The 26,460-nt window shown below is 42.4% G+C and overlaps 1 protein-coding gene across 6 annotated transcripts in view; it reads right to left on the bottom strand.

Annotated features, from left to right (window-relative positions):
- The window catches only part of dock4b (dedicator of cytokinesis 4b), a 119,667-nt gene that overhangs the window by 52,319 nt on the left and 40,888 nt on the right, over nucleotides 1-26,460 (bottom strand). For all 6 annotated transcript variants that reach the window (XM_019271522.2, XM_019271523.2, XM_019271525.2 and 3 more), the window contains exons 7-15: nucleotides 25,533-25,617; nucleotides 19,339-19,490; nucleotides 13,939-14,020; nucleotides 13,709-13,769; nucleotides 13,461-13,593; nucleotides 11,896-11,984; nucleotides 6,361-6,486; nucleotides 2,665-2,789; nucleotides 1,928-2,090 (exon numbers count right to left, since the gene is read on the bottom strand). In XM_019271522.2, the coding sequence (XP_019127067.2) occupies nucleotides 1,928-2,090; nucleotides 2,665-2,789; nucleotides 6,361-6,486; nucleotides 11,896-11,984; nucleotides 13,461-13,593; nucleotides 13,709-13,769; nucleotides 13,939-14,020; nucleotides 19,339-19,490; nucleotides 25,533-25,617 (1,016 nt within the window). The remainder of the gene's footprint in view (nucleotides 1-1,927; nucleotides 2,091-2,664; nucleotides 2,790-6,360; nucleotides 6,487-11,895; nucleotides 11,985-13,460; nucleotides 13,594-13,708; nucleotides 13,770-13,938; nucleotides 14,021-19,338; nucleotides 19,491-25,532; nucleotides 25,618-26,460) is intronic.

Here is a 26,460-nt window from a genome sequence, read left to right as displayed (position 1 = left end):
TGATAGGAAAGACTTTTAGATGCTGTTAAATTACTCTTGGAGTGCTTGAAAAAAATGGGCTGTTGTGGTTTTAAGAAGTTCTCTGAAAAGCTTTGGGTATAATTTACATTATGAGCATGCCTAATCTGATTTATCTGCTGCTTTAGCAATAAAGTGCTAATGTGTGCACAGCAGGGAAGTGAGAAGTGTAGTGTTTCCATTCCCTTTCATTGCAACACCAGTGAGTGATTTAGGCAGCGTCTACCAGTCCTCTGTGATGTGTGTGTTTGAATGTGTTTGTTTGTGTGAGGAGAAACACAAGTTGCACTGTATTAAACTTTCAAAAGTGGCACTGCACCATGGTCGTTTTACTTATTTTTTGCTGTGATTACACCAGGAAAGTTATTGCTTACAAGACTCAAGCCTGTAAACTTTTGCTTTTTGTTGCATGTGGTTCTTTTCGGACAGGATTTCCTAATCTGTACAGTGCTTGGTGTATCAGTGCTCGGAGATTAAGGGTACATTCAACTGCTTTCTCGATGCCTGCGCTGTCTCTCAACTAAGTCGGAACACAACAGGTTTAGTGCATGAATCCACCTGGGTAGTTTCAGTTTCAGAGACATTTCAGGCTGACTGTGGAGGTTTGACCGATCCAAGCATCTAGATGTGACATCAGGCTGCGTTGGATGAGGCTTAACTTCTCCAGCAGCTTCTCTTTTTTGGTGGACATCCCTGCGGCCAAATGTAAAAAACTAAATTGTCACCACAGAGCCGAATTCTCTCCGAATGTACCCCAAGAAAGATTAAACGGTACTGTGTGAAACTGAGGCTTAGCTGAGCTCAGCAGACCAGGTGGCGATTGATCTATGTTATATATTGGAACCACTCTACCAAACACACTGTGCCATTACAGTAGAATTTTAAAGTCTTGGCCTTGTTAGGAATTTAGGAAAGACTTTGTCTCTTCAAGCTGTCTCGTAAGAGAAAAAACTAGAGCAGGAATAGGATTTCCAATAATAAAACACTCATTCTACTGCAAATCATTTCAATTGCATGAAATATTCAATAAACAATTAGCAATAATAAAACAAAGTATTGCACTGCTGACGCTGACAGGTCCTTACAGTCTTCTTTAGCACCATTTAGGAACAAGACTGGACTCCCCGCAAACAAATTAACTATTACCGCTGCTGCATAATGAGCGCAAAAACAAGATAGCATTTAAAAGCATATTCATAAAAACAAAAAAAGAGCTTTCTGTTTTGTATTAATTGAAAATGAGAGTGTCTGCTAATCATATTTCTTCAGGCACTTTGTCCCAGAGTTTCGGGGAGTCCTAATAGTGTGTGTAATATGGTCCCCTCAGTTTGGTGTCACCACAGGCTTAAATTGGGCTCTTAATAGGCAGCCCTTGGGTAGCAGTGCTAGCACCGCCAGCAGTAATAAGGCGACTATATCTACTGCGCACAGACACACAGCCTCCCAGCCTGGCTGCAAAAGGCATAATAATATCGGCTTGTTATGAGAGAGGAGACTCGGACTTCTCCCCGCAGCCCAGAAAGAGGGTGAGCGAGAGAGCGAGAGCAATATTGTGGTCATAATTAAAGTTTTGTCTCATTAGGAGGTGGGAAGTTGGACAAACTAGTCTCATTATGAAAAAGCTCAAACGAGCGCACACTTGGACATTGTCTATTTGGGGGTAGCAGCAGCAGCAGCCTCGGGGCTTGAAGCTGGAGGGCTGGAAGGTGAATGTCTACTGAGCTCTTCTCCCTCCACAACAACGCCTCTTTAGCTCCAACTCCTCTGGATAACCAATTGAAAAGAGAGCTGCGCCTGAGGCGTCCTCATCTCAACAGCAAACGCCTGAAAATGTGTGATAGCTCGGAAAAATGTGTTCACTTAATCTTCGTTAGGTGAATAGTGTATGCACGATCTTGATCCCACTTACTGGAGCAGTGGCGGAACTCAAACCGGACGTGGGACCCCCGAAACATGTCGACCGGGATGGGCAGCTTGATCTGCTCCGCCCAGCGGGGGCTGTTGTTGTGGTACAGCACTAAGGAGTGGTACTCATCTCCACCTGGTTCACCGGAGCCGGCAGCCACGTGACTCTGAAAGACAGAGAGAGGAGATTGAGTAAAGACGGAGGTGGAAGGGGAAGAAGGAAAGAAAGAACAGGAAGTGAAAACAGGATATGAGAGGCCGAGCTTGGGGATGACGTAAGAGACAGATTTGAAGGACACAATGAATTAATGAGTCAGAGAAAGATTGGGGTATTTTGAAAACTGCCTGTGCACCACGGATCGCAATAAAATGAGAACGACGTGGTTTACATGTGTGTGTTTATGTGTGTTAGAGGGCCGCGTGCCATGCGGCGGGCAGCGGCAGCAGCAGCAGGGTTATATTTGAGTCTATTTTCTGTTCAAGGCCGAGGCAGCGCAGGAAACCACAGAGGCAGACTGTCACAGCACTGCACCAGAAATGGGCAACACACTGGAGAGACACTTAGCTCTCATCTGGGTCAGCGATATTTAAGTGAAGAGTTTTTTTGCTCCAAAATAAGACACCCCCTGCTAAGAAAAAAACGGATTATAAATAAGGCATTTAGTGTTTAGTCCTTAAAAAATGACAGATTGTTGCAGTGAGAGCTATAATTTATTGCAAAATTGGAGAAGGTGTTTTTACCTTGAGGACCTGTCCGTCGATATCCAGCACATAAACGGTGATCTCGACGTTTCGGGCTACGCTCTTCCCACCCTTTTCAAACTCGCCTTTCTCCAGCGTGATGTAAAGGTCATTCCTCATCTCTCCTGCAGGAACAGGGAAGTAAAAAGAGGCAACAAGGCATTGATTATGCATACAGGCAAGCATTATTAATGACCTCTCAGCAGCTTGATGGCAATTTTTAGTGTAATGCTTCATGACAGGGGTGGACAGCGTTTACATTAGCAGCATGTAATGATATTTTTTTCTGCTGACGGGAGAATTGAGCCCGAGTTACGACCTTTGACCACCAGAGAATACGAAGATTTATTTCTTATCCGCCGTAAGCAGATGGTGTAGCCCGTATCCATTTTCTCATCCATATATTATTACCATGCTCAAAAAAAGTTTCATTCAATTTCAGCGAACAAGAAAAAAGGCAGCTGGCTGTAACATTTGCACGTCACATCAAACTGTCAAGCGAGGTTGGCTTCGCCCTGTCGGTGAGCACACAGTGATGAGGAGTGACAATGTCAAAACAGGTCGCAGAGGGGAGGTGACACTGAGTGCATTTAAACAACACACTTGTATGAGAAAATAAGGAGAGCCTGGAGTCATCGCAGCCGTACGTGTCAACTCTTGACCCTCATTACTGTACAGTATGTGTTCAGTTCATGACCACTTCAGTCTAAGAGTTATTTTTTTTTTTACTCTTAGAGGCTTGAAGAGGTGGAAGTTATTCAAGGAAAGTCTGTTTTAATGGTTTTAATGCTATATTCTGCAACCCCTGTGGGGGTCCTGACTCCAAGACTATCAGCCTCTGACCGAGAGTTGCAGTTGATTTCCACTTGCATCCACACATTTTCTGTTGGGAGACTTGTTATCGAGCAAACACATACTGGGCACAGACTGCCAGGTGATTCCTGCTCATAATGTGGTGATTTACTGCAAGAGGCCATATAACAAGGCTGAACCAGCAGCAACCTTTGCAGCTGTGAAGTGAAACTAATGTGAAAGTGACCAAAACTGCAGTTCCTCAAACGGCCACATGAGGCTGGCTACAGAACAAGTCAATCTCCATAAGTCCCCATGTTCAAATGTCCAACTGCACAGCAGAAATAAACATGTTTACAGCCTGGTACAAAAAACTGTTTTGGTCTTTATACCTAATGACAACTGTACTGAAGCTGAATTTTTATGGAACTCACCTGCTCAAATTATATTAAGGCTTAAAGTTATGCATAACAGTAACAGCATGGCTGCTGCTGGGTGCTACTTGGTTGCCAAGACTACCAACATGGTGGCAACCAGAGCCACCACAAAACGGCTCTTCAGAAATCTATGGGTGACGTCATGGATATGACGTCCATTCTTTATACTGTCTATGGTCTTAACACACACAGGGATACTACCACATGCACATCGCACTATTTTATCTTTCATATTTTAGCGAGCAGCACTGATTGCTCTACATTCATACATAAAGATGTAAGTGCAAATCTTACCCACGGCACTGTGTAAGAAGATAACATACTGTAATGTATTCTATACAACAAAGTTCATCCTCTTGCCACAAGGTTGCAAGCCTGATCCCACAACCAGTCACAACAAACATTAACCATGTATCTTAAAATGAATTAAATACAATTCCATTCCTGGCACAACATTGTGAATTTAAGCATGTAAGCTTGTTAAAGTAATAAACGGAGTGTCTGAGATTCATAAAAACAACAGTCTAATCTATAAACACTGCTGTAACACACCCTTTTATTGAAACTGGTGCTGCCAGCTGCCAAAACACTAAAAGAAAATAATCCCAGGAAGTAATATTCTACATCTTTTTGTTATTATTGCAGCTGAATGCACAATGACTGAGCCCGGGCACACATATATTTCCTCCTGCAGGGGAAGTCAAAATGGTGCAAAGCGCTCTGGGTAAGAAAGAGGATAGGCCTGTTTCCTCTGCAACCGAGCAGTGGTCAGACACATTGTAAAACAGGTTCCCTATATTACCTCTGAGAGTGTGTGTGTGTGTGTGTGTGTGTGTGTGTGTGTGTGTGTGTGTGTGTGTGTGCTCTCATCGTATCTCTATCTCTAGGGTCAACATTGATTTTCTGCTCTTAACAACAGTAACCATGGCAATATGAGGCATTCTATATACAACCTTACTGTACACTCGTACACAAAGAGCACAGGGAGGCAGACACAGACACAGACACACACACACACACACAGGGGCAGTTTCTTAATGTACAATAGGAAAAAGGGAAGTGGAGAGGGTGGGGCAAGAGCAGCTGAAGAAAGAAAAGGAGGAGAAAAGACAGACAGAAAGGGAGAGAGGCAGACAGTTTCCTTAGCCAAAGGGCAGACTTACACAGGCAGAAGGGGTGAGAGCAGTCAGCGTTAAGGGTTTGTAGTCAGACAAAGACAAAGAAAGAGACAGTGAACATAAATCTGTGTTAGTGAGGCGCTGGGGGACCCACAGTCTGCGGTTCCTCTTTATCTGTGTGACCAAACAGCACACCTCACTTATTTAAAAGAACGACTCTTCTGTGGGGAGACAAAGTCCCCCGACGTCCACCGCTCATAAACGAATGAACAGACAAGGAGTCAGAAAGACAATTCAGGCAGAACTTTCCCTTACAAACTATTTCCTAATGCACATTCTTACATTCAAGTACATTTGTTACCATGGCAACAAGATCCCATACAGCGAGGCCTAAGGGTCTCTGCAGGGGTCTGTGTCATTTAGTGAAGTGGCTATCTGAGTGATGCCTATCTACCTGATACAGCCTGAATATTAAATCTTTCTGAGGGCACCCTTAGGTGATATTCAAATATCTCTCTACAAACAATAGGTAGGGATGTCAGGTGTTACCAAGGCAACTGCAGTAAATAATATAAGGCAGATCAAAGTACACACAAAATATATTATTAGGTTTATAGTCTCAGAAGGTGTCATTGGCGTTCTACATAGAAATCAATGTCTTATATCAAGTTTATGAACACGTCTCAACACCTGCTGCTTGACGCATGTCTCCCGGGTACACCCATCTGATATGTAGGAAATTATATATTTTATGGAGTAGCAGTTTATAGAGAATAAATAGGTGAAGGACTAAGTAAGGGCAGTGCAGTATAAGCGCTTCCTCCGTGGAGCTAAGATTTTCTGTGAAAGTCCGTTTTTCTTGCAGGTGGTTCTGTTACCTCTCAAAGTCTAAAGATATGCAGGTTAGGTGAGTTGGAAACAAAATTTTCCATGTGTGGGCCAGTAATAGCAGTAGTAGTAGCCTGAAGGTGCCTGTCTACAGGTGATTAGCTGTTTGATCTCCAGCTCCTGCAGCAGGAGCAGCAGTAGCAGCAATAGTAGTAGTAAAAGCTATAGCAGTAGTAATAACATTAGCTCAGGAGACGGACACATTTGTTACCAGTGCACAGCTGGATCACCATTCAAGATAATCTGTTTTCCAGAAAGTTCAAGTTTCTCTGTATGGGCTTAATCTTCTAATCATAACATATAGAGAATGAAAAACTAGTGTCTTATGTTAGTAGTTGTTTCTGTTGAGCAAAAGGAAAATCAGGTGACATCCATGATGCTTACAAACCCACAAGACTGGGGAAAAAAATCAACCTGGTATCTTGTTATTTGTGCGAGTGAGCTTGTTTGTGTTGTCCTACCTGGCATGATGACATCAGAGAAGCCAAGTTTCCTGGTGATGGACACTCCCCGGGTGAAGAGGACCATGTACTCTCGTCTCAGCTGCTCTATGTCCCCGTGGAGGAGCTGGAGAGCCACTGCCAAACCTTAGAAAAAAAAAAAAAGCAATAAAACTCAAAATCTGAAATATCATATTCCCGTGTAACAGCCGCAACATGGCCTTGATTTTTTCCTCCGTTATCCCCGACTGAAAAACTCAATAAACGCTTAAAATATATCACAACCCTGTTCCTAACGCTATAAACAATCTTGTACTGGTGAGCTCAGAAAACAGTATTCACAAGGGCATATTTTCAGTTTTATTACAGCCGCACGGACTCGCGAAGCAGACAACTACAGTTATACCTGCCAACAGCAACACTTGTGTGTATGGAAAGAAAGCAGACACCCCCGCATACATAAACAAAATGGAAACATCTTGTGAGTCATCCCCAGCACTTTTTTTATTAACAGGAAATCCTACATGAAGGCTGCCATCTCAAATCAATATCCTTATGCAATAACTCTCAAATGTCAGCACAGCTAAATTAAAGCACCGACTTTATATTTAGAGCTCAAAATGCAACCCTCTGATGTCTCTGCATGTGTGCCTGTCCACGCTCATGACGACGAGAGGCAGAAACACAAACAGCTTAACAGCGAGGGTGTGTGCAAGAGACAAGACGATGATGATTATTATTATTGTAGATGTTTTCAGGAAAAAGTTGGGAGGCCGTGGTGAAATGGTTCATTAGCTGCGAGAGGTTTCAATCACAGGGAGTCAACAAAGCGACGTGACTTGTTTGCAAACCTGCAAGCAATATGCCAAAATATCCTGCACTGTGAAGGCGTACGGCTGCAAAAGGCAGTGAAGATGAAAAAAAAAGGTGTTACAAGGTTATCAGATTTAAAGGTTGTGCTTTTTTATGATAATTATTCAGCATAAATAAAACAAAAACAAATAAAAAAAAACAATTGTAGATAACCATAGAATTTGCATAATTCCTAAATATGTAGATACAAGGCTCAGCGGGGAAAATGCAGAATCTACAAACAAAATGTGCTATTTTTAGCTTACTTCTATTTCTATTTGAACTATTTTATTTAAAGGCGCAGTGTAAAATTTAGTGTGATGTAGTGCTGAGGTTTCAAAATCGCAACCAAGTGAAAACCTGTCAACTCTCCCTCTCGGTTCAAGCGTGAAAGAGAAACTACTGTGGCTGTGAAACTTGTGAAAAACACAAAAAGGTCCTATGTAGAGCCAGTGTTTGCTTTGTCTCTACTGGGCTGCTGTAGTAACATTGAGGTTCAACATGGAAGACTCCATAGAGGAGAACCTGCTCACTCTGTAGATATAAAAGGTTAATTCTAAGGTAACATGAACATAACAATTCTTTTTTAAAGGTTATTATTCACTAATGAAAACATAGTTTTGAATATGATATTCCATTTCTGTCAATAGATGCCCTTAAATGTGAAACACTGGACCTTGAAGAAAATTATTCATATCACATAGTTCACAGAACTAAATTACGGTCAAAAAGTCTGATATTGGTCTTAACTGGATTGTGACCAAGTACACAGTAACTGTGTTTTGGCTTAGAGGGCATGAGAGGTGACACTGCAGAGGAGTCATCTGGTCTAAATAATTCAAAAGTAGCACACACACAGTCCATCAGCAGTGTGTTCAACCTGGCACAAAGGCCTGCTGGGAAATGGAAGGAGAGTCCCATTAGATTCAGGGAAGATCTTTTTTTCTACCCAAGCCTAATCTTCCTGCCCCTTAATGTGGAGCCTTTGGCATTTATACACACATAAACGAACACACACACACACACACACACAGGCTCTAAAAGCTACTGCGGGGCTACAATTAGGCAAACCAGCTTCATTACTATTCTGCCTGGTAGATGGAGCTGACGCTGACAAAAACACCCTCAACCTCTGCTTCCCTCAGCCCACCCGGGCCTGCCTCTTCACAAACTCAACAAAACAAGAGGAAAATAAAAACTCAAAAACAAAACAGTGGAGTTGTCGCAGCCTCTTCTGTCACTGCCTACGCTTGCATGGAGGTGGGAGCTGAATTATATACCTGACCTGACTCATACAGAGCCCGATTCTTATGAAAAAAGATTACTGGGCTACATGTAAACACAATCACTGCCTCTTCTCATCAGGTCCCTCTCTCATCCTTCCAGTTTGATTACCCCAAAAGAGCCTCTGTGACCCTGACGCAGGTGAAGAAAAATGAGATTGTCATTAGGCTACATGTGAACAAAATAACAGTCTCCTCACATGTATGAGGGGCCGTTATGGACACTATTCAGAATTTACCTCTCACATACACATGAAACAAAATGCATTCACATACTATACTGAAAACCTCTCACAAAACATACTGAAACGCAGTATTCAGTATGGTATGTGAATGTATTCGGTATGTGAGAAGGAAAATTCTGAATAATGTCCCGAATGGCCCCTCATACACATGACCTGTCTCTCTGCCTCTTTATTACCCAAACAGCCCACTCTTCTTTATACTTTAAGGCCAGTGCATTCGTCTCTCCCCTGCTAATTGGCTGCTAATAAGAGACTTCTGGCACACCGCCAGCTCTGTTTAAAAGGAGAACCACACAGCGAGACTACTTCAGACACACACAAAGAGTACACACATATATATATATATATACACACGTACACAAAATACACACATTATCTCACTCCGCTGCACACTTGTTTTAATTGCCCTCCCGACACTAAGTGAAATAAATTGCGGTGCGTAAATTATGCATGGTGTTCCATAACTCCTGCACGGACGTTTTTACTGAGACAAACCGGAGAGGAGACACTGACCTGTTTGCTGAGGATGAAATATTCTCTCTAGTTTTGCACATTTGGTGTCAAGGCCAGACAAGAGACTCAGGTGTTATCTGCTCTGTAATGTTGCTTTGCAGCAGAATCATTTCCATTTGGGAGGAATTGACTTTTTCAGATGAGGACGTACTCGGTAAAAATGCGCTGCAAGTGATTCTGTGCATTGCTGTTCTGAATATGGAGTGAGCAGGGAAGGTAGAGGGGGAAGGTACAGGGCTCAAACTTGTGAATAGAGATCTCTATAAATGTGGACATGATGATCAGGCGACTTGTGTCGAGACATGTAATTAAGAGAGAAAGAAAAAGACAATAGGGTCCCTGCAAAGTCAAACTGTCAAAGCGAATAAAATGATAATGAATTAATTTAGCTGAGACAGATGAGTAGTGCTCAAAAATACATAAATGAAACCTAATATTCAGCGCTCATTATCTTACAAATTGAAATTATTACCTCTACTTTTGTGATTAAATGTCTAAGATCAATGTCGAATTCAGTTAAGTGGTTGAAATGTAATTTTGCAGCGACCCACGCTCGGATTATGCATGCGAGGCTATCGTGACAAAACACCCAAAGCTCTCGTCTAATGCACTTTGAAAGAGAGAGCGCTGAGGCAAATCAGGCATTCAGGCTGGATCAGTGTCTTTAGCTGACAGCCGTCCCAATAGCAAACATCCAAGTGTTTGTGATAAACTGCACGCGGCAGCCAAAGACGCCAGTGACTCTTTCGAATAACTCACTTACATGTATTTGATGTGCCAAACAAAAGCCTGAAGCAAACAGTTGTGTCAACTAAGGCAACATGCTGTCTTCTCCCGGTGATGTCGCTAACCAAATCAGTGTAGTTAATTGTCTTTGATAACAGAATTAGCTCGTCTCAAATCATCGCGTCGCTGTCATCTGTCTGACAGATAGGGCTGCGGCGAAAACGCAGGTTTCTCCATTCATTTGAATGGGGGTGGTGCGTTTTGGAGTGTGGTGGTGCAGGCGGCAGCAGGTGTCCACCAAAGAGCATTGGTCGAGAGACAAAGAGAGTGAATGAGAGTGAGCGAGCGCCTTCACCGATAAAGAGAAGTTATTTTCTGACTGTCTCACAGCTGTTACGTTCAGCACAAACTGACACAGCCTAGCAGCCTTTCTCTGCAGCGCCTCATCCTGTCTGAATGTGCTCTAACTGATGTCTGCAGAGTCATCTGCCAAGGGTCTAGGACGTTTAACATCAACAATGCATCACATTATCTGTACACCTGATCTGTAATTAAATCTGATAACGCATGCAAAGTCGTGTGTTATCTGATAATCCAGCTCGTCAACAGTTTAGGTAGTAAATAAAGCTGATAGGAGAACTTGACTTTTGTCAGTATGAGATAAGGAAACAGCAGAGTAAGTGGTTGCGTAATATTCCTATTTTGGTGCCTTCCCTCTGCTCTATCAGAAATGAAATTCGACTTTTGTGGCACTTATCAGCTCAGCTGTGCAAAGCCCCTTACATATCCATCTATTCCTCAGCAGCGCAGTCGCACTGAAGTCTAGCTGGATTCTGCAGTTTTGTCATCAAACGACGGGGGCGCGAAGATGCTGCTCAGATAACGCGGTGCCAACCATGGCTTTGTGTCATCGGTTTAATTACTGCTACTCCTTTACGCTTGTGCGCAATTATTCGCCATAATTTCAGATGACTTCTCCTCAAGTAATTATTGGCCTTCTGAGGGAAGGTGGAAAGAGGAGCTGAGTCAGCAGATTGGTCTCACAGATTCTTGACGTCCCTGTAATCTCTTCTCTCGTTTCGCCAGTTTGCGTTCTGTCTGATAGTCTTCAAACAATTATGAACCTTTTCTATGCAGCAGGCCATGGAGTCGCTCTAAGAATACACAAGGGAGGTGTAAGAAGACAATGAACTCTGTTAACATGCAAGATAATGTTTTCATTACGGAAATTAACAGCGTGCAGCGGTTTTCACATTTATGTAATCAGCTTTAACACAAACTTCTGATGACTGTTGCTGATTGCTTACTGTTAACTTGCATTTTCCTCTTGATGAAAACATCTGCAAACTAGCCAATGCTGTTTAATTCATGATTACATCTTCCTTCACCGTAGAATATATTTAAAACCATAATCAGAGGTTCATCTGACAGCTGTAAGTTTCTTTGTGTAATCACTCTACAGTCCAAAAACACGAAGTTTGAATCGCAATGAAAACTTCTTCAAGTGTCACGCCTCTGACGTTTGAAGAACTGAATGTTCAGATTCTCCACTGACCTGTTGCTACGGGAAACTGCTGATGCTGTTGTTCAGCATGATGCGAACGCAGCTATTTATAAAAACCATCTGAATGCATTTGCAACAAAGAGCTTCCTGCAGACACCAACCATACGCAGACTGATCTGCTCGCCCCTATAAAGAGGAACTTCACTCGCACACAAACGCCACTTCTCAGACTGACCGGAAACACTGCAAGAGACGGATGATGCAAGTTTGCCAACGCTGCAAAATGAAGGTTTTGTTAAATAAGTAAGCCTCATGAAAGTACATCCGCTTAAAAACCAAATCACCACTAAAGAAGCCAACTAGTAAAATTACTAAATCCCCTTGTTTGCGAGGTGTAGATGTGAGGGAGCAAAATGAATGATGTGGTTCTTACCGGTGTTGGAGCCTGACAGGTTGTACCTGGAATTCGCCTTTTTGATGATGTTCTCGTGGATCTGGAACCACTCACTCTCAGTGTTACACCTGAGACAGAAAGATGAGACAGAGCCACCGAAAATAAATAGATTTTATAGATTACAAATTTCTACTTAAAGGGGCACACCACTAATGTAGTATTTTATTTTGATAAAGTAGGGAACTCACAAGGATAAACTACCGGAAGAATAGTCAAAATCACTGTACATTTTAGGCCCTATATATAGATTAAAGCCTGAAAATGCTGGATCCTACGTATCCCATAATGCAACAAAAACATATTTCTAGGGTAGATACCAACATTTTTAAATTAGAGTGTTTCCAGACTTGACAACGCTCCTCCATTTACTGTATGATTCACTCTAACATGGACCACACATTTAATGATATGAATCACAGGTACACAAAAAAAAAAATACTGTATAACTTTGACTACAATCAGCACCTGCTATTTATTGTTAGTTGTTAAATTTAACTAGGGCAGGTTGGGTAAAAACAATTCCTTACAGTATTTCCAATGACGTCTTGTTTGGAGTCTTAATTCCAATAAACATTCAGCTCAGAACTTTACTGCTAATCTGACTAAAACCTTGCTGGCGGTAACTGCAGGTATACAGACAGTGGCTGTATTTTCTGAGCTAAGTGTATCTGGCCAGTCTGTCTGATCCAGCTATAATTTAGGTCAGACTACTGTGTCAATGGTAGCTTTTTCTATCCCTCAGGGCAACATGTAGACAAGGCTGGACCACAACTACACTGCCAGTGTTTGTGAAAAAAAAGCACAGAGCCCCTGAAGCACAACAGGAAAAGGTGTTTTGTTTTTTGTAAAGTGTCTGTATTAATACTGTTAGACCGCCAGCTGACTTGAATTGTTTTGCAGCTTCAAAAAAGGGAATTCTAGCACTGGTTAAAGGACAAGTGTTAGTGGTATCTAATGGTAACTGATTGCAACCCCTTTGTTTCACAATTTCCTTCCTAGTGTTAAGGAGAAACTACAGTGGCTCTGTCTACAGCCAGTGTTTAGTTTGTCTGTTCTGGGCTAGAAAAATAGCAGTTCAACATGGCTGACTCCTGCCCTGAATCTTACACTGTAAATCACTGTAAAGTCTGTGTAAAGGCAATTCAGAGATTTCTTTCAAAATACATTAAATATGTTGGAGAATAGTTGCTGAAAACATGTGAAAAGATTTTGAACGATACATTATTGAAATCTGGCATTAGAGGTTGAAACAGTTTTTCACCAGGATGTTTTGGGCGGTCCTAAAGGGTGGCTCGATGACACGCTGAGGCCACCCTGAGCTTAATCATTCAAATTTAGCTGGGTGGTTAATAACACTCTGTAAAAGTTGAACTTTTCGTGTTAACACTTTGGTTTTTGTATGAATTAAACTAACAAGAATATGTGTTTGTGAGTTTTAGAAGTGTTGGTAGGCAAATTATTTTACACAAATTTACCAAAATGTAGTAATAGCATGGCAACGGAGGGACTTAGTATTGAAATACTGGTTGTTTGCAGTGACTTACGCATAAACCTTGAGCAGGTGGTCATCCTTGGAGTCAGCAGTGAGGAGATCAGCGATGCTGACGACAGCACAGCCGAACGGCCGCCTGTACTGCACGCTGCACAGATTCTTCTTCTCGCCCGCTCCCATCCTCCCTGCACACGCACACACACACAGCATCCACAGTCATAACAGCACTATTAAGGCCCTAGAGACTTAAAATACATGCAGTGCTCAGTAGAATAAAAGAAGCAGCATCATAACTCCCACCTATTCTTATGATGTGCACAACGATGTAGACATCTTTTCGTAGATCGCTGCTTCCCAAATCCTTACAAAACAGGAAAACATACATTCATCACATTCAATTATTGTAAACAAGCAGCAGAGCACTGACTTTTAGTTTTCAGGGTAGTGTCATATGACTTAGGTCGGCTTTACACAGGTTTAAATGACTTCAAATCAATCTTTGAAAGCACACAGTCATGTTTACTACTTACCACAAATAACGTGCATTGTCTTTCTGTCTTCTCGGGCGACTTGGGCAACCCGCTCTTATTCAGCTTGACAAAGAACCTTTCGCTGTAAGAGAGGAGAGACAGAGGGAGGGTACAAACATTGAGATGAATGAGGTAAAGAGTGATGGCTGGGTGTCATCGTAAACAACTGCATCCAAGCCACTGCTAACGGGAACAGAGTGAAGATTAGAAACGGTGTCAAAAGCGTCAAGCGCTTGAACGGAGGGCACTGGAGAGAACGCTTCAAAGTTCGGATCTTCAAACCGCAGCTGTCTGAAAGAGAAGAGGAGGCAGGGGAAAGACAGACAGGCGAAGCGGGAGCAGACACAGATGGATCGAGGGAGAGGAAAACATATACAAAGCTTGAATCACTGAACCAAATCCCCAACAGCGAACGTCTGTAACATATCCGACAAGTACATCCACACGCAACTCCTCCGCGGCTGAACAAAATATTCAGCGTGTTGTTTCTCTCTGACACGTTTAGCCAAGATACCGCACCGTCAGCTAAAACAGTGATGGGCTATAGCAATAAATGTAGATCCTCAGTCTTATAACTGCCAGGCTGGCTGTCATAAATCTTCTGGCTGTGACACGGACAGACTGAGACTATTATTAGCAAGGTGAATACAGACAGAAAATGACAAAATGAACCCGCTAAGTGGTGGAAAATGTCAAAGATAATGTGCTGTGGGTGTCATTTAAAGGATAAAATATACATAAATAGCAATTATAGGAGTCACATGTGTAACTGCTCGGTTGTTGCTGCATTTAATGTATATTACACAGGACATTTAGTTAGTTAGTTACACTCAAGTGTGGAGCAAGAAACTTGAAAAACAAAGAACAGACACAACAGACTGTATTTTGTCTGCCTGTCGAAATCCTGTCAACAAAACTATGTGTCACTAACCATGCTAGAGGTTGTGTGAGGCTGTTTTTGAGCTGAATTCTACCATATACGAGGTCTGAAAGTCATTAGGACTCATCCTCTGGGGACCATGAATGCCACTCAAATACTTGTTGAGATACGCTCACAACTTTTGACAATTGCATTTAAGCAGATGTTCCGAGCTAGAACAGACAAACAGTCTGTAGTTTGCATTTTTGTGTCAGTTTCTCTAAATACTTCTGTCGACAAAACTGAGTCAACAACCGCAAAATGTTCACATGCTGATGTTTAGCAGGTATGTTTACGGTTTTAGTGTCCTTTTTTTAAGCTTTGTTTTTGACAGAGACAGCTGAAGAGTGACAGGAATGTGGCGGGAGAGAGATGGAGAAAGACATGCAGCAAAGGGCCGCAGGTTGGATTCGAACCCTGGCTGATGCTGAGCCTTCGTACATGGGGTGTCGAATATGGTCATCAACCAAAGTATAGGGCACATTAAACCATGACTTGATTAGTGTAGTTAAACGTTAATGTAATTAATGTCTAGTTGGGATTTTTTTAGTGTAATTTTGCAGACTTTTTTTTACAGCGTACTGTACAGTATGAATGCGCATTGTGTTCGGCGTTCTGATTGGCTGAGGTAGTACTGTACAAAATGCATTCGGAAATACTAGTTATGTGTCAAACCTCGTAGATTGATCATAAAAATTAAATTTGTTAAAAATGTTTGGGCTTGAAAACAGGTTTTGATCTTTGGTTTTTTATTTACTAATACAGTATTATACTTATTTTTGTTAAATCTGCGAAAGTTTGAACTTTGAGAGTGTTTATATAAGAGAGAAAAGTGTATAAAAGTGTCTGGTTAGGGGTTTTACGGCATTAAAACATGTATAATAATTGTAAAAAATAAAGCTGATTACTTCGCGGGTTTCGTCTATTGCGGGTTATTTTTAGAACGTATCCCCCGCGATAAACAAGGGACCACTGTATTTAAATCTAAACCAAAGTGGTGGACTAGCCACCAGACAGACCAAACTTTTGCCATCCGTGGAGCTATGATGCTAATGTGGTTAAAAATAAAGCTACAAGCAGCTACACCGAGACCATTGGAAAAGGAAATTATCTGATTTCCTGTCCAAACAACACTGAATCATACTTTGGATAGTGTGCACATACTCTATGGCACAACTTTCGAATATGAAATTCAAGAACTTCGCCAAGCAAGTCCTGAAATAACAACTCTGCCCTCGAATGCCCCGCACCCTCCTCTTCTTGCAGGCGGGGAAATGAAGTGCATGTCGGGCAAAAACAGAAAGGACGGACACGGATCGCTTTTTCATTCTCTTTGCACTCCCGTCCTCTCTCTCTCTCTATCTCGCACACAAGCTCAGAGAGAGTCAGCGGAGGCATCCTGCTGGGCCCCGTCTCATCCTGGCTGGTGAACTGCGGGCTAATCCAGTTAGGTGACTTTCACAGTCCACCGATAAGCAGAGAGAAAAACCTTGTAATGCACCAGCGCCTGACAATGAGCCAAGTCTCTGGCACGGGTAGCTACAAAACAGCCCATTCACACAGGAGCAGCATATACCCCAACAGATCCTATATAACTAGACTTCATGCTACATACAACTACGATGGATTAGGATGTTTCTACATAGTCTGAGCTATTAAAAGCTCTTCTTACAAGCTGAAAACTAACCATGATGTAAATAAAAGGCTACCTCCTGCACTGTGTCAAAGTGTTTTGTGTATTTAGGGCAGTGGGCGCCCATGGTTGAATTAATTAAGCTGCTGATTATTAATTATGCGAAAGCTTATGATTTTTAATACATGTATTCCTTCAGTAAAGTTCTCCTTTTTTTTGCATTCGAATGAACCAATCGAGAGCCAGTTTGATTTAGACACTGTTGTTCCTCATTAGCCGCTCTCTGTAACTTTCCAGGCCATTTATCCGGCCATATGGAGACGGATTCCTATGCATTAGACATGAGACTTGTGCACGTTTTTTCCCGAACCCTAATTAGCCCTCTATTGTTGAAACCCCAACTGCCAATTAAGAGCCACTCCTGCGAACACACACACACACACACACACACACACACAAGTCACTTACACCCTCCCATTGCCGCCGACTCTTCTCCCTCACAGCTGCAGCGTGTTGATCGCCCGAGCTAAGAGGACTAGTGTCCCCCAGCGGGACCTTATCTCCCTCTATCACCGCTCGCATTAACATAACATGAATGGCCGATTTCCCTCCCCTCTGGGCCCACGCGGCGCTCGCAATTCCCTCTCCTGATATCGATGATTGCATTCGGAGCCGTGTGCTAACCCGATGAGGGGGATGGGACAGTGAGTGTGTAAAATACTGGATAAATTAACAGCCGCTGTTGCTTCCCACCCCCTTGACGAAAAGCCTAAATGTACCCTCATGAGGCCACGTGGAAAGATGAAGAAAAGTGACTCAACAAGACAGCGAGGTGAATAAGTAGAGGATTTCCAAACTACATCCCTACATCCCTACATCCCTTTGTCCAAAAAACACATAGCGGAACCTCTGAAATTCACACACAATGAACAGAAAAACATGTAGACACACATGTCCAGTCATCTGTGGGTGACCTTCAGAGAGATGAGAGGTCACAGTTAGCAGGAGGAGGGAAGTGTGAGGAAGGCAGGCCGAATGGTCTTCACATCATTGTCATAAACGTTTGATCAGGAGCAAAACAAGCAACAGGATCATGTGTGAGCATGGTACGGTATGTCACAATGTGTGTGTGTGTGTGTGTGTGTGTGTGTGTTGCTGAAAAACCAAACAAGGAGCCAGTATTTAACACAAAGAAGCTGCCATGATGCACAGGGGCTGCTGGTGTTGGCATGGTACTGAGACAACGGGTCGGACCCCCATCTGGTCTCTGACACACACACACACACACACACACACACACACACACACACACACACAGAAAACCACCAGCACAGAGGGAAGCGTCAAAATGGCTCCATGCCAGGCATCTTGCATAAATGTGTGTGTGTGTGTATGTGTTTATGTGTGTGACCAGACAGTGAGAGACAACATTGGCGGGCTGCCAGTATGAGATTTTCCTCGAAGACAGAACCACGAAGGCACGATGGTTACGGCCTACGACTGTCTTTCCACCCATAGAAGTGATAGAAAAATGTTATTAGGTGATTCAGGAAACAAGATAAACTAAGAAAAACAGATCTTTCTCATCATCATCATCATTTGCTGTTTGCTATTTTCACAATACACATTTGCGACAGATGTTCTAGCGTAAAAAAAAAAAACTAAAGCCGACTCAGAGGATGAGCTGTAAATCTACTTCAAATGCACGACAGGACCCAAGGAGTCTCATTACTCTTACCTGACTAAGGTACTCAATCTGTCAACGCTGGAGAAAAACAGGAATGACAGACAGCGGGACAGAAATACAGACGGATAATGACAGCGAGAGAGCTTCAAGTGGATCTTAATATGATACCACTGGACGCTAATTATCCACTTCAAGACAAAGTGCAGGTTGGGAACAATCGCAAAGATGAAATATATCGTGCATCAAGAATTTGGAGTTAAAAGAGAGAGCAAATCTTAAAAGTGCTTCTGATCCACTGATGTTGCATGTGTGTGTGTACACATGCAGATCATATTTGTTCTCTCAGATGAACCACATCATGAAAACTAAAAAAAAAAACAACATTTGCACACTTTTTGGAAATCCCTTTTTGTGTGCCATTATTCACGCAATGGTGGAGAAAACCACAGATTTGTACGTCAACCCAAGTATGCACAATAACAGTTTAGTGATTACGTGCCCGAGATTTGTTGAATAATGAAGCGCATTTCAATAGAAAACAGAAGTGCTCAAACTAAATCCCGTCACTGTCACCCTTGTTCCTCTGATGTGACCCTGAGGGGAGGAGAGGAGCGTCAGACGCAAAAAGCACGACTTATCAAAAGAAGTTTCACTGTTGCCGTGCTCATTTTTCAACCCACTCATTTTCCTTGCCTGACGAATCCCCTTGTTTGTGACATAAAATAGAATTTCGTCGCTTTGAACTATGAAACCAGGGACTTTAAACACAGTCTTGTATTTGGCCGACGCCCCATCAGGAGTATGTGGTGTTATGTGTATATGTGTGTGTGTGTGCATGCAAATGAGGTGCCTAGACTCCCAGGATGATAGGTCCTTTTATGTGGACGGCACTGACACTTTTTATATGAGAAAAATAGCATGGCCTTGCCCACTTTTATACGTCCACGTGCACTTTAACAACCTGCTTCATTTAATAAATGTTCGTGAATATAATTAGAGCGCTCTTCTTGACATCAGAAGGGGAGCCGTTCACCCTGCAGTCACCAGTGCACCTCAGTTGCATTAGTATGGACCGAGCATCCAACAAACTTTAGCAAACATGAGAGCATAAGCATAATAATGATTTTTTTCTTTTAAATTGATTTTCTCCTGAGTTTCTACCTGAGTGGTCGGTTCTCCCGTCCGTCATAAATGTGGAAGAAGACTTCTAGCTCCTCCCCCAGATTGGCGCTCATCAGACTCTTCATGTGGACGAACAGGTGATGGGTGCTGGCGGGCGTCGGGGTCTCCTTCTTACGATGCCGATGTTCCATCTGCAGAGGAGAGGAGAGAACGGTATGAAAAAAATACCAGCCAATCACATTCAAGAGCTGCTGTATTTAGTGTTGAGTTTCCTGGTCAAAGATAAACAACGGCCTTACTGCTGGGAGGGGCTCTTTTTGGCTGATTTTCATATATATTTGAAGACAGTAAAAGATATAGATTTTGTTGATATAGATGGAGTTAATATAGGGTGTAATATTGCCAGCACCAGAGGCTGAAGTGTGAGACTTGGAGTTGTGTTGTCTGACTCAAACAACAAATGGAACAGCCCGTATTGCTGCGCATACAGTGCAGATATGCACGTAAACAAACCCTTCAAAAAGCACTTGAGCAAAAATGAGCCTATAAATAAATTTAAAAAACCCGCACTCTCTTATTTATTTAGCTAAAGCATTTATCTTCAAATAGGCTAATTATTTTCTTGACTCAAAGAAATAATGGTGTTGTTATTTGCATTCCTCTCTCTTCAACTGGCTGCTTAATCTTAGAGAAACAGGATTTGAAATGCCGCAAAATCACGATGGATACAAATGCAGGCAAAGCAGCCCTCAAACAAAGCAGCACAGAGTCACATCTCAAATGTCTTATATTATTACAAGCGATATTCAATCAATCTATATGAAAAAAGATCAATGAAGCCTTGTGGTGCGGACGTGTAAATGCCTTCCAGATCAACATGCACAATACAGATCTGTTTATGAGAGGTTCATCCTAATCTGCTGTCAACATCCAAAAATACAAGGACAAACACACACACACACATACACACACACAGAGCAGATGGCCAGTAGTGCCACTGCCAAGTTGTGCTCCACATTCGCTTCTATAGTTGGATGTAAAGAGATGGGGAGTGGGGAGGAAACAGTGTGATGAGGAGAGAAGAAAGGGAAAAGAAATGCGAGGACAAAGTGCAGCAAAGCGCCACAACAGAAGAGAATCACTGGCAATCAAGGGTCACACACACAAAAGGAGAAATTGCTACCAATCATCTCTGACGCTATATTATTAGAGCAGGATTCTTCTTTCCCGTATAGGTTTTATTTTCTGCACTTTGTCGTCAAGGTTGCACATTGTTTTTGGGGGTAGATCTACAGAAGGAGCCCTCTAGTTGGTGTGTTTAAACGAATAGGTCAGCATTTTGGGAAATACGCTTAGTCCAGTTATATGAGACGTTAGATAACGCCCCCATGTCTGTACAGTTAATATATGCCAGTGTGTTACGTTAATTATATGTGTTACATATCTCAATTTCTTGCCCAGGAACAGTAACCTCCTGGTGTCTCTTCTTTTTAGTCGGGACATGCGAGCTGTTTTCCCCTGTTTCTAGTCTTTATCCTAACCAGCTGCTGGCTACAGCTACAAATTTACGGTACCGTCAAAATGTTGAACTATTCCCTTTGAGAAACATCTGAGATTTGACAGTTGGCTGCTAAAATCAGTACATCTGTGTGGTACCTTAAAAGTATATCAGCATGAACAAGAGATTTGTGATTTTTGTGGACAGAAATCAGTGAATTTATAGCAGTTTTTCTGAAAAACTGTAATACATTTTCTGAATTTTTAACCTGCCGTATCTGTAAAAATACAAGAGACACTGTGATCCTGTAATCTTTTGTGTGCGTTAAACACACAGTCTAGAAATTAGCACTGCCCAGGCTGATTTTTGCTTTGAGATTATATTCCTGTTTCTAAATCAGATTATCCAGTGCAGAAAATTGCAGTCATTGGAAGAAAAGGGGCATGCATTCATCCAATATGCCCCTTTGTTTTGCAGAAACAGTGAAATATATTACTGCAATCACACGATCACTCATTTGTGGAGAGACTGTATAATGTTTGAATGTCAAACCCAGAAAATAAATAATACACAAACATGGATAATGTTTGAAAATGGGTCTTCTTTACATCATATATAAGCTTATTTTCATGCCATAGTGAAATGTGGGATAAACAGTGACTGTCTAGAGGGTAAGAAATCTGAAACACATACAATCTAAAATGTATGATGTGCTTTGTAAAAACAGTTGGCTGTGCTATAAATATAAACATCTAAAAAAAAAAAAAACACTACCATGGTCCTCGAAGACTTAAACATGCTTGAAAATTATACCACAAATCTTTCTACAATTGCAATTTCTGTCAGAATGATGTATATGTTTTGTTTTGTCGTGACTGCTCTGCCCTATCTGAGATCCCAGAAGAATACAAGCAGCGGAATGATCTAAGAACAAGTCACAAACACTGTTTTTACCAGATAAGTTATTCTCTTCCTTAGCAGGGCTGAGCTCCTGTGGGGGTTTTTTTTGACGCAGAATGACTAGGTCTGGGGAAGTCTAATTTATGCTGTGGGATTTTATTACGAGGTTATTTTCAGTGTGTCATTTAAGCTGCCCGGGACTGAGCGGTGTGTGGTTATATGACAGCTTCAGCATGACTAGACACAAAGGGTAGACTTGACAGCCTGGCAGCCGCGCTGGCAACATGAAATGCTGCGAGCAACAAGAAGAGGACGAGAGAGAGAGATATAGCTTAATGGAGAGACAAAGACCATGCGTGCTTGCCCGACCGTCTTATTATTGTTCACTTGTAGTCTTTGCCTAAACAGCATGAAGCAGCACCAAGTGGAGTTATAGTTGAACTATATGGAGCTGTTCAAAAAAAAAAAAGAGAGAGAAAGGTCACGCTGAAGCCACAGAGAAACTTCCAGTCTCTTCTACATCCCTCCATCAGAGCTGCCTTTCATCACTCACTTCTACATCACTCTTTAAGCCTCTTTTTTTTTCCCCCACTCCTCTTTTAAGCTTATGGGAGGGAGACCTGTGTGACACGAGCAGGGAGCGAGAGATGTACGTCTGTGTAGCTTTTAAGTGTGTTTAGTGATAACTGAAGTCGCAGAGGAAATTATTATTACCACATGTCCAAGGCCAAACCTGAGCTATCCATCACTGGCGTCTGATCTGCCACCGTTAATGAATTCATCGCTCTGGGATCTAAACTCTGGTCTGCTCCGCTAGCACGCAGCACTGAACTCACTCTCAGAGGAAAGGAAACGGAAAGTTTGAAGCTGTTTTGCCTTTGCACTACGCACAGCTTTGGATATAACTGAGCAGGAACTAGGGAGCCAATTAAGAATTTGATGAAGGTCCTTTCACTTTAAAGCAACTTCCTAATAAAATGCTTCAAAGGGTGTTTTCAAAAATCACTCCACAGACAAAAGGAATATGTCGTCTCAGCCTTTGGCCCCGATGCTATGACCGAGCTTTACAGTTGGCCATTTTTGAGATTACCAAAACTCAAAACTAATACCTAAAAGCTACAGTAAGCATTTGGGTTTATAAAGCTTGTTGGCAGTGCTGTACAGCATGGGAGGAAGCACGACAGTAACCTTTCAGACTAAACCCAGAGGGAAGAACTTACAAGCTGTCTACTGGAGCTTACTGCAGTGCACAGGCTCGCAGCTACAAGAACTACAAGAAATGTCCACTGAGATCCTAAAAGATTTTTTTTCTCAGTGGATTCATTCAGCAGACATGCAGCTACGATAACATTCATTTAGTATTGTCTTACCGCCACCTAACAAAAGTCAAATATTCGCCTAAAGGACATATCTGACACTTTAGACCCTCTAGTTGTGGGAAACACGTCAAAAGACTTTGAACGATATATTACTGAAATGTGGAAGTAGAGTTTAAAACAGTTTTCAGTCCAGGATTTTGTGGGCGGTCCTAAAGGGTGGCTCGATGACACGCTGAGGCCAACATGAGCGTGGCTGCAACCCTAACAGAGAAACAGAGATTTATTCATGTCGCTCAGAGTGTTTCAAAGTTTGTCATGCCATTTTCTGAACTCATCTGACACGTTTCAGTTGCTTCAAAATTGCTGCTTGACTGCTCAAGTGGGAGCACATTCAGCGGACACGCCCCCACAGTCCTGGAGCTGAGAACACTGCTCATCTGACACCTAATTTCATAAACTTGTTTATATTATTCAATTTTGCCTGGGTGTTAAATAACACTTTATTCTTTGGTCTGACAAACTCAGAACACACATTTATTCTTACTTTACACAGACTTTAAGCTTAAACAACTACCTGCTACAGCTGCAAAAAGAAAAGTTTCGGCAGTGAAACCAAAACAATGAGCTAAAAGACACAAAAATTCCACTATGGGTTTGACAAATCATCCCTTTCACATAATAATCAGTCAATATAAAATACTAATTATTGAAGCTTTAAATATGATAATTTATTGCAAAATAATAAAATTGGGCAGGTCTTTAGAAAAAGTCTAATATCACAAAAAATGAGACAAATTTATATATTTTTTTCTTTTTGATCCAACATTATGTCTTTTTTTTAATATATAAAATGTTTTTTATTTCAGAATGAAACTCATCATATATAGTGTATGTCATGAAATCTCTATTATATTCAACAGGCACTGAATGCCTTTTCTTTATCCTTCTCAGTATCCTCATTATTTCTCACTGGGCAGATATCATAATTCCTCGACACAGTGTAGCATTTTCCCACAGTAACATCCCCACTGGCATTTCAGCACACACAGAGAGAAACACACACACACACACACACGCACACACACACACACACACGCACACACACACACACACACACCACCAGGTAATCCCCATCTCAATTTAATTAAGCCACACCACAGCAGCACACAGAAGAAACAAAGAAGCTGTTCTAGTACACAAAGATCTCACAGAAAAATATGGATGTAATTTGGAGCTTGATGTGACGGTGCACTGTGTGTGTGTGTGTGTGTGTGTGTGTGTGTGTGTGTGTGTGTGTGTGTGTGTGCGTGTGTGTGTGTGTGTGTGTGTGTGTGTGTTTACGTATGTGGATGACGGCAGTGACTGCCGGTCCCTTTATCTTGTCTCAGTATATGGGGATTGCAGTCATTTGCTCATTTTAATCGAGGTGTATTAAGCTTTCATCTCGCAATGCCTCCTTTTGTTTTGACTAACAACAACAACAACAAAAAAAGAAACAGATGGATTAAGAGCTTCAATTACCCCCGTGAAAGGAAAACCATCATTGTGTGTGTGCGTGTATGCGTGTGTGATACAATCCTCCCTGCGCTGTATCAGGGCAGAGAAGTGGTTGCCACGGTAACAGCGGTTGGGGCTTGGAGAAAATGGGAAGGGGGAAGCAGGGAGCAAACAGTAGGGGAAAGGAAGGAGAGCACGAGCGAGATGGAAGAGATTCAGACGTTCAACTGCACTTTATATGATTCCTACATGATGTCAGGAGCACATCGAGTTCAATCTTTTAGTGTAAACTCTGGAGCCGACGTGGGTTAGAAGTGAAAAAAGGGAAGGGGGAAAAAAAACAAAAAACAGATGGAGATTGTGTCATTTGATCGAAAGCACCAGAGCAGCTGCTGAATGCTGCTTGCGGTGCGATTGTTTGGCCAACTGCTGTTTCCAAGGTCGAGTATTAAACTTTCATTCCAAACTTTTAAACATGTAGAAGAAATCCTGTGGACGTGGAAATTTGAACATCTACAAAAAGGTCCCCGAGGTTAAAAGGTGAGATTGTCCAGGTGGGGTTGGGGGGATTGGTCGGTGGGGTTACATGTGATCTGCCGGTTCACACAACTACCTCTTCCACCACCTACAGGCTCTGTGGAAGAGCTTTCGAAGAGTGCTGTGAGTGATGGACAGCTTCTCACATCACCTTAGAGGTTAGCTGCGTCAGACAAAGTACTGAAAGTGGTAAAACATCCTGTCAACTGTCTGGTGCGATCAGTTGGAGAGTGTGTTGTTTGAAGCGGTTTGCTTCAAGCAGTAAGCAGCTGACTGACACCCCGTCATTTTTGTCAAGGGAAACACTGATTATTGACCAAAGACAAAACAAGGGGGCCATTAGAGAGGCCATGAAGCATAGTGCATAAGTTATATTATAATTGTTGGACATTTCCAAAGAGCAGACACTTGTCGAACTCACCTGCATCTCGCCACCCTGCTGCCTAAACGAGGAGTTACTTTGAGAGGAAAGGAACACTCACCAGTCTGTAAAGCTCTGTGACGCTGATCTCATCTGGGTCCACCATGCTGAACTCTCGCCTGGGGACCAGGTCCAAGCCGAGCTGCCTGCGACACAAAGATTCACACAGATCGGACTTATCATACACATATTGATAGTTGGCTCATATCCTCTTCCATGACGGGAGCATCAAACACACCACATAACACACACAGATCGCTGTCAGATCACCCGTGTCAGTCATCTAAATAAACTTGACAGATCGTCCTCTGCTCTAAAGAGCAGATGAAAGAAAAATGTCCTCTGCCTTTAGTCCGCTGCTATGCCCGCTGTCTTCTTTATCCCTTCAGCTCTTCCATCCTTTAACCCTGTCTATTCCTTAAAGTCCTCATCTGTTTCCACGGACACCACAACCTCTCACTTCCTCCCCTTCTTTTCTTTTTTGGCCCCTGTTCGGTGGACCAAAACGGCACGCTACAGTGTGCCTTCTTGTCAGCAATAAAAAGAGACAGGCTTGGAGGCATACAGAGGCCGACAGCGAGGGACTGTCCACCCATGTCCTAACTAAGGAGGGGTGTGTGTGTGTGTGTTTGAGGAGAGCCCTCAGCAGGGATATGAAGGAGAGTGAAGGGTAAGGGCGGATATAAAGAGAGGTTTTTTTTATTTTTATTTTTACTTCACCCCCTCATGGCATGCAGAGAGAAGAGGCTGGAGAGAGTACTGTCTGTGTGAGGAGGGGAAAGTGACTTGATTGAGTCAGGAGGAGTGTGCCCGCAGGGATGGAAGGTGACAACAAAAGACAGAGGAGCAGGCAGAGGAGAGTCGGAGAGAGAAGCAAAGATGAGTTACATAGTTACAGAAAGCTCTTGGAAGTACCTCAATTGACAGTCTGTGTTATTACAGTTTCTTACTGTGTCAAGAAATGTGAAATGAGAGTAAGACCAAATCCA

Source organism: Larimichthys crocea, chromosome XX (assembly GCF_000972845.2).
Source record: "Larimichthys crocea isolate SSNF chromosome XX, L_crocea_2.0, whole genome shotgun sequence".
Taxonomy (NCBI): domain Eukaryota; kingdom Metazoa; phylum Chordata; class Actinopteri; family Sciaenidae; genus Larimichthys; species Larimichthys crocea.
This window is presented reverse-complemented; position numbering and strand designations above follow the sequence as displayed.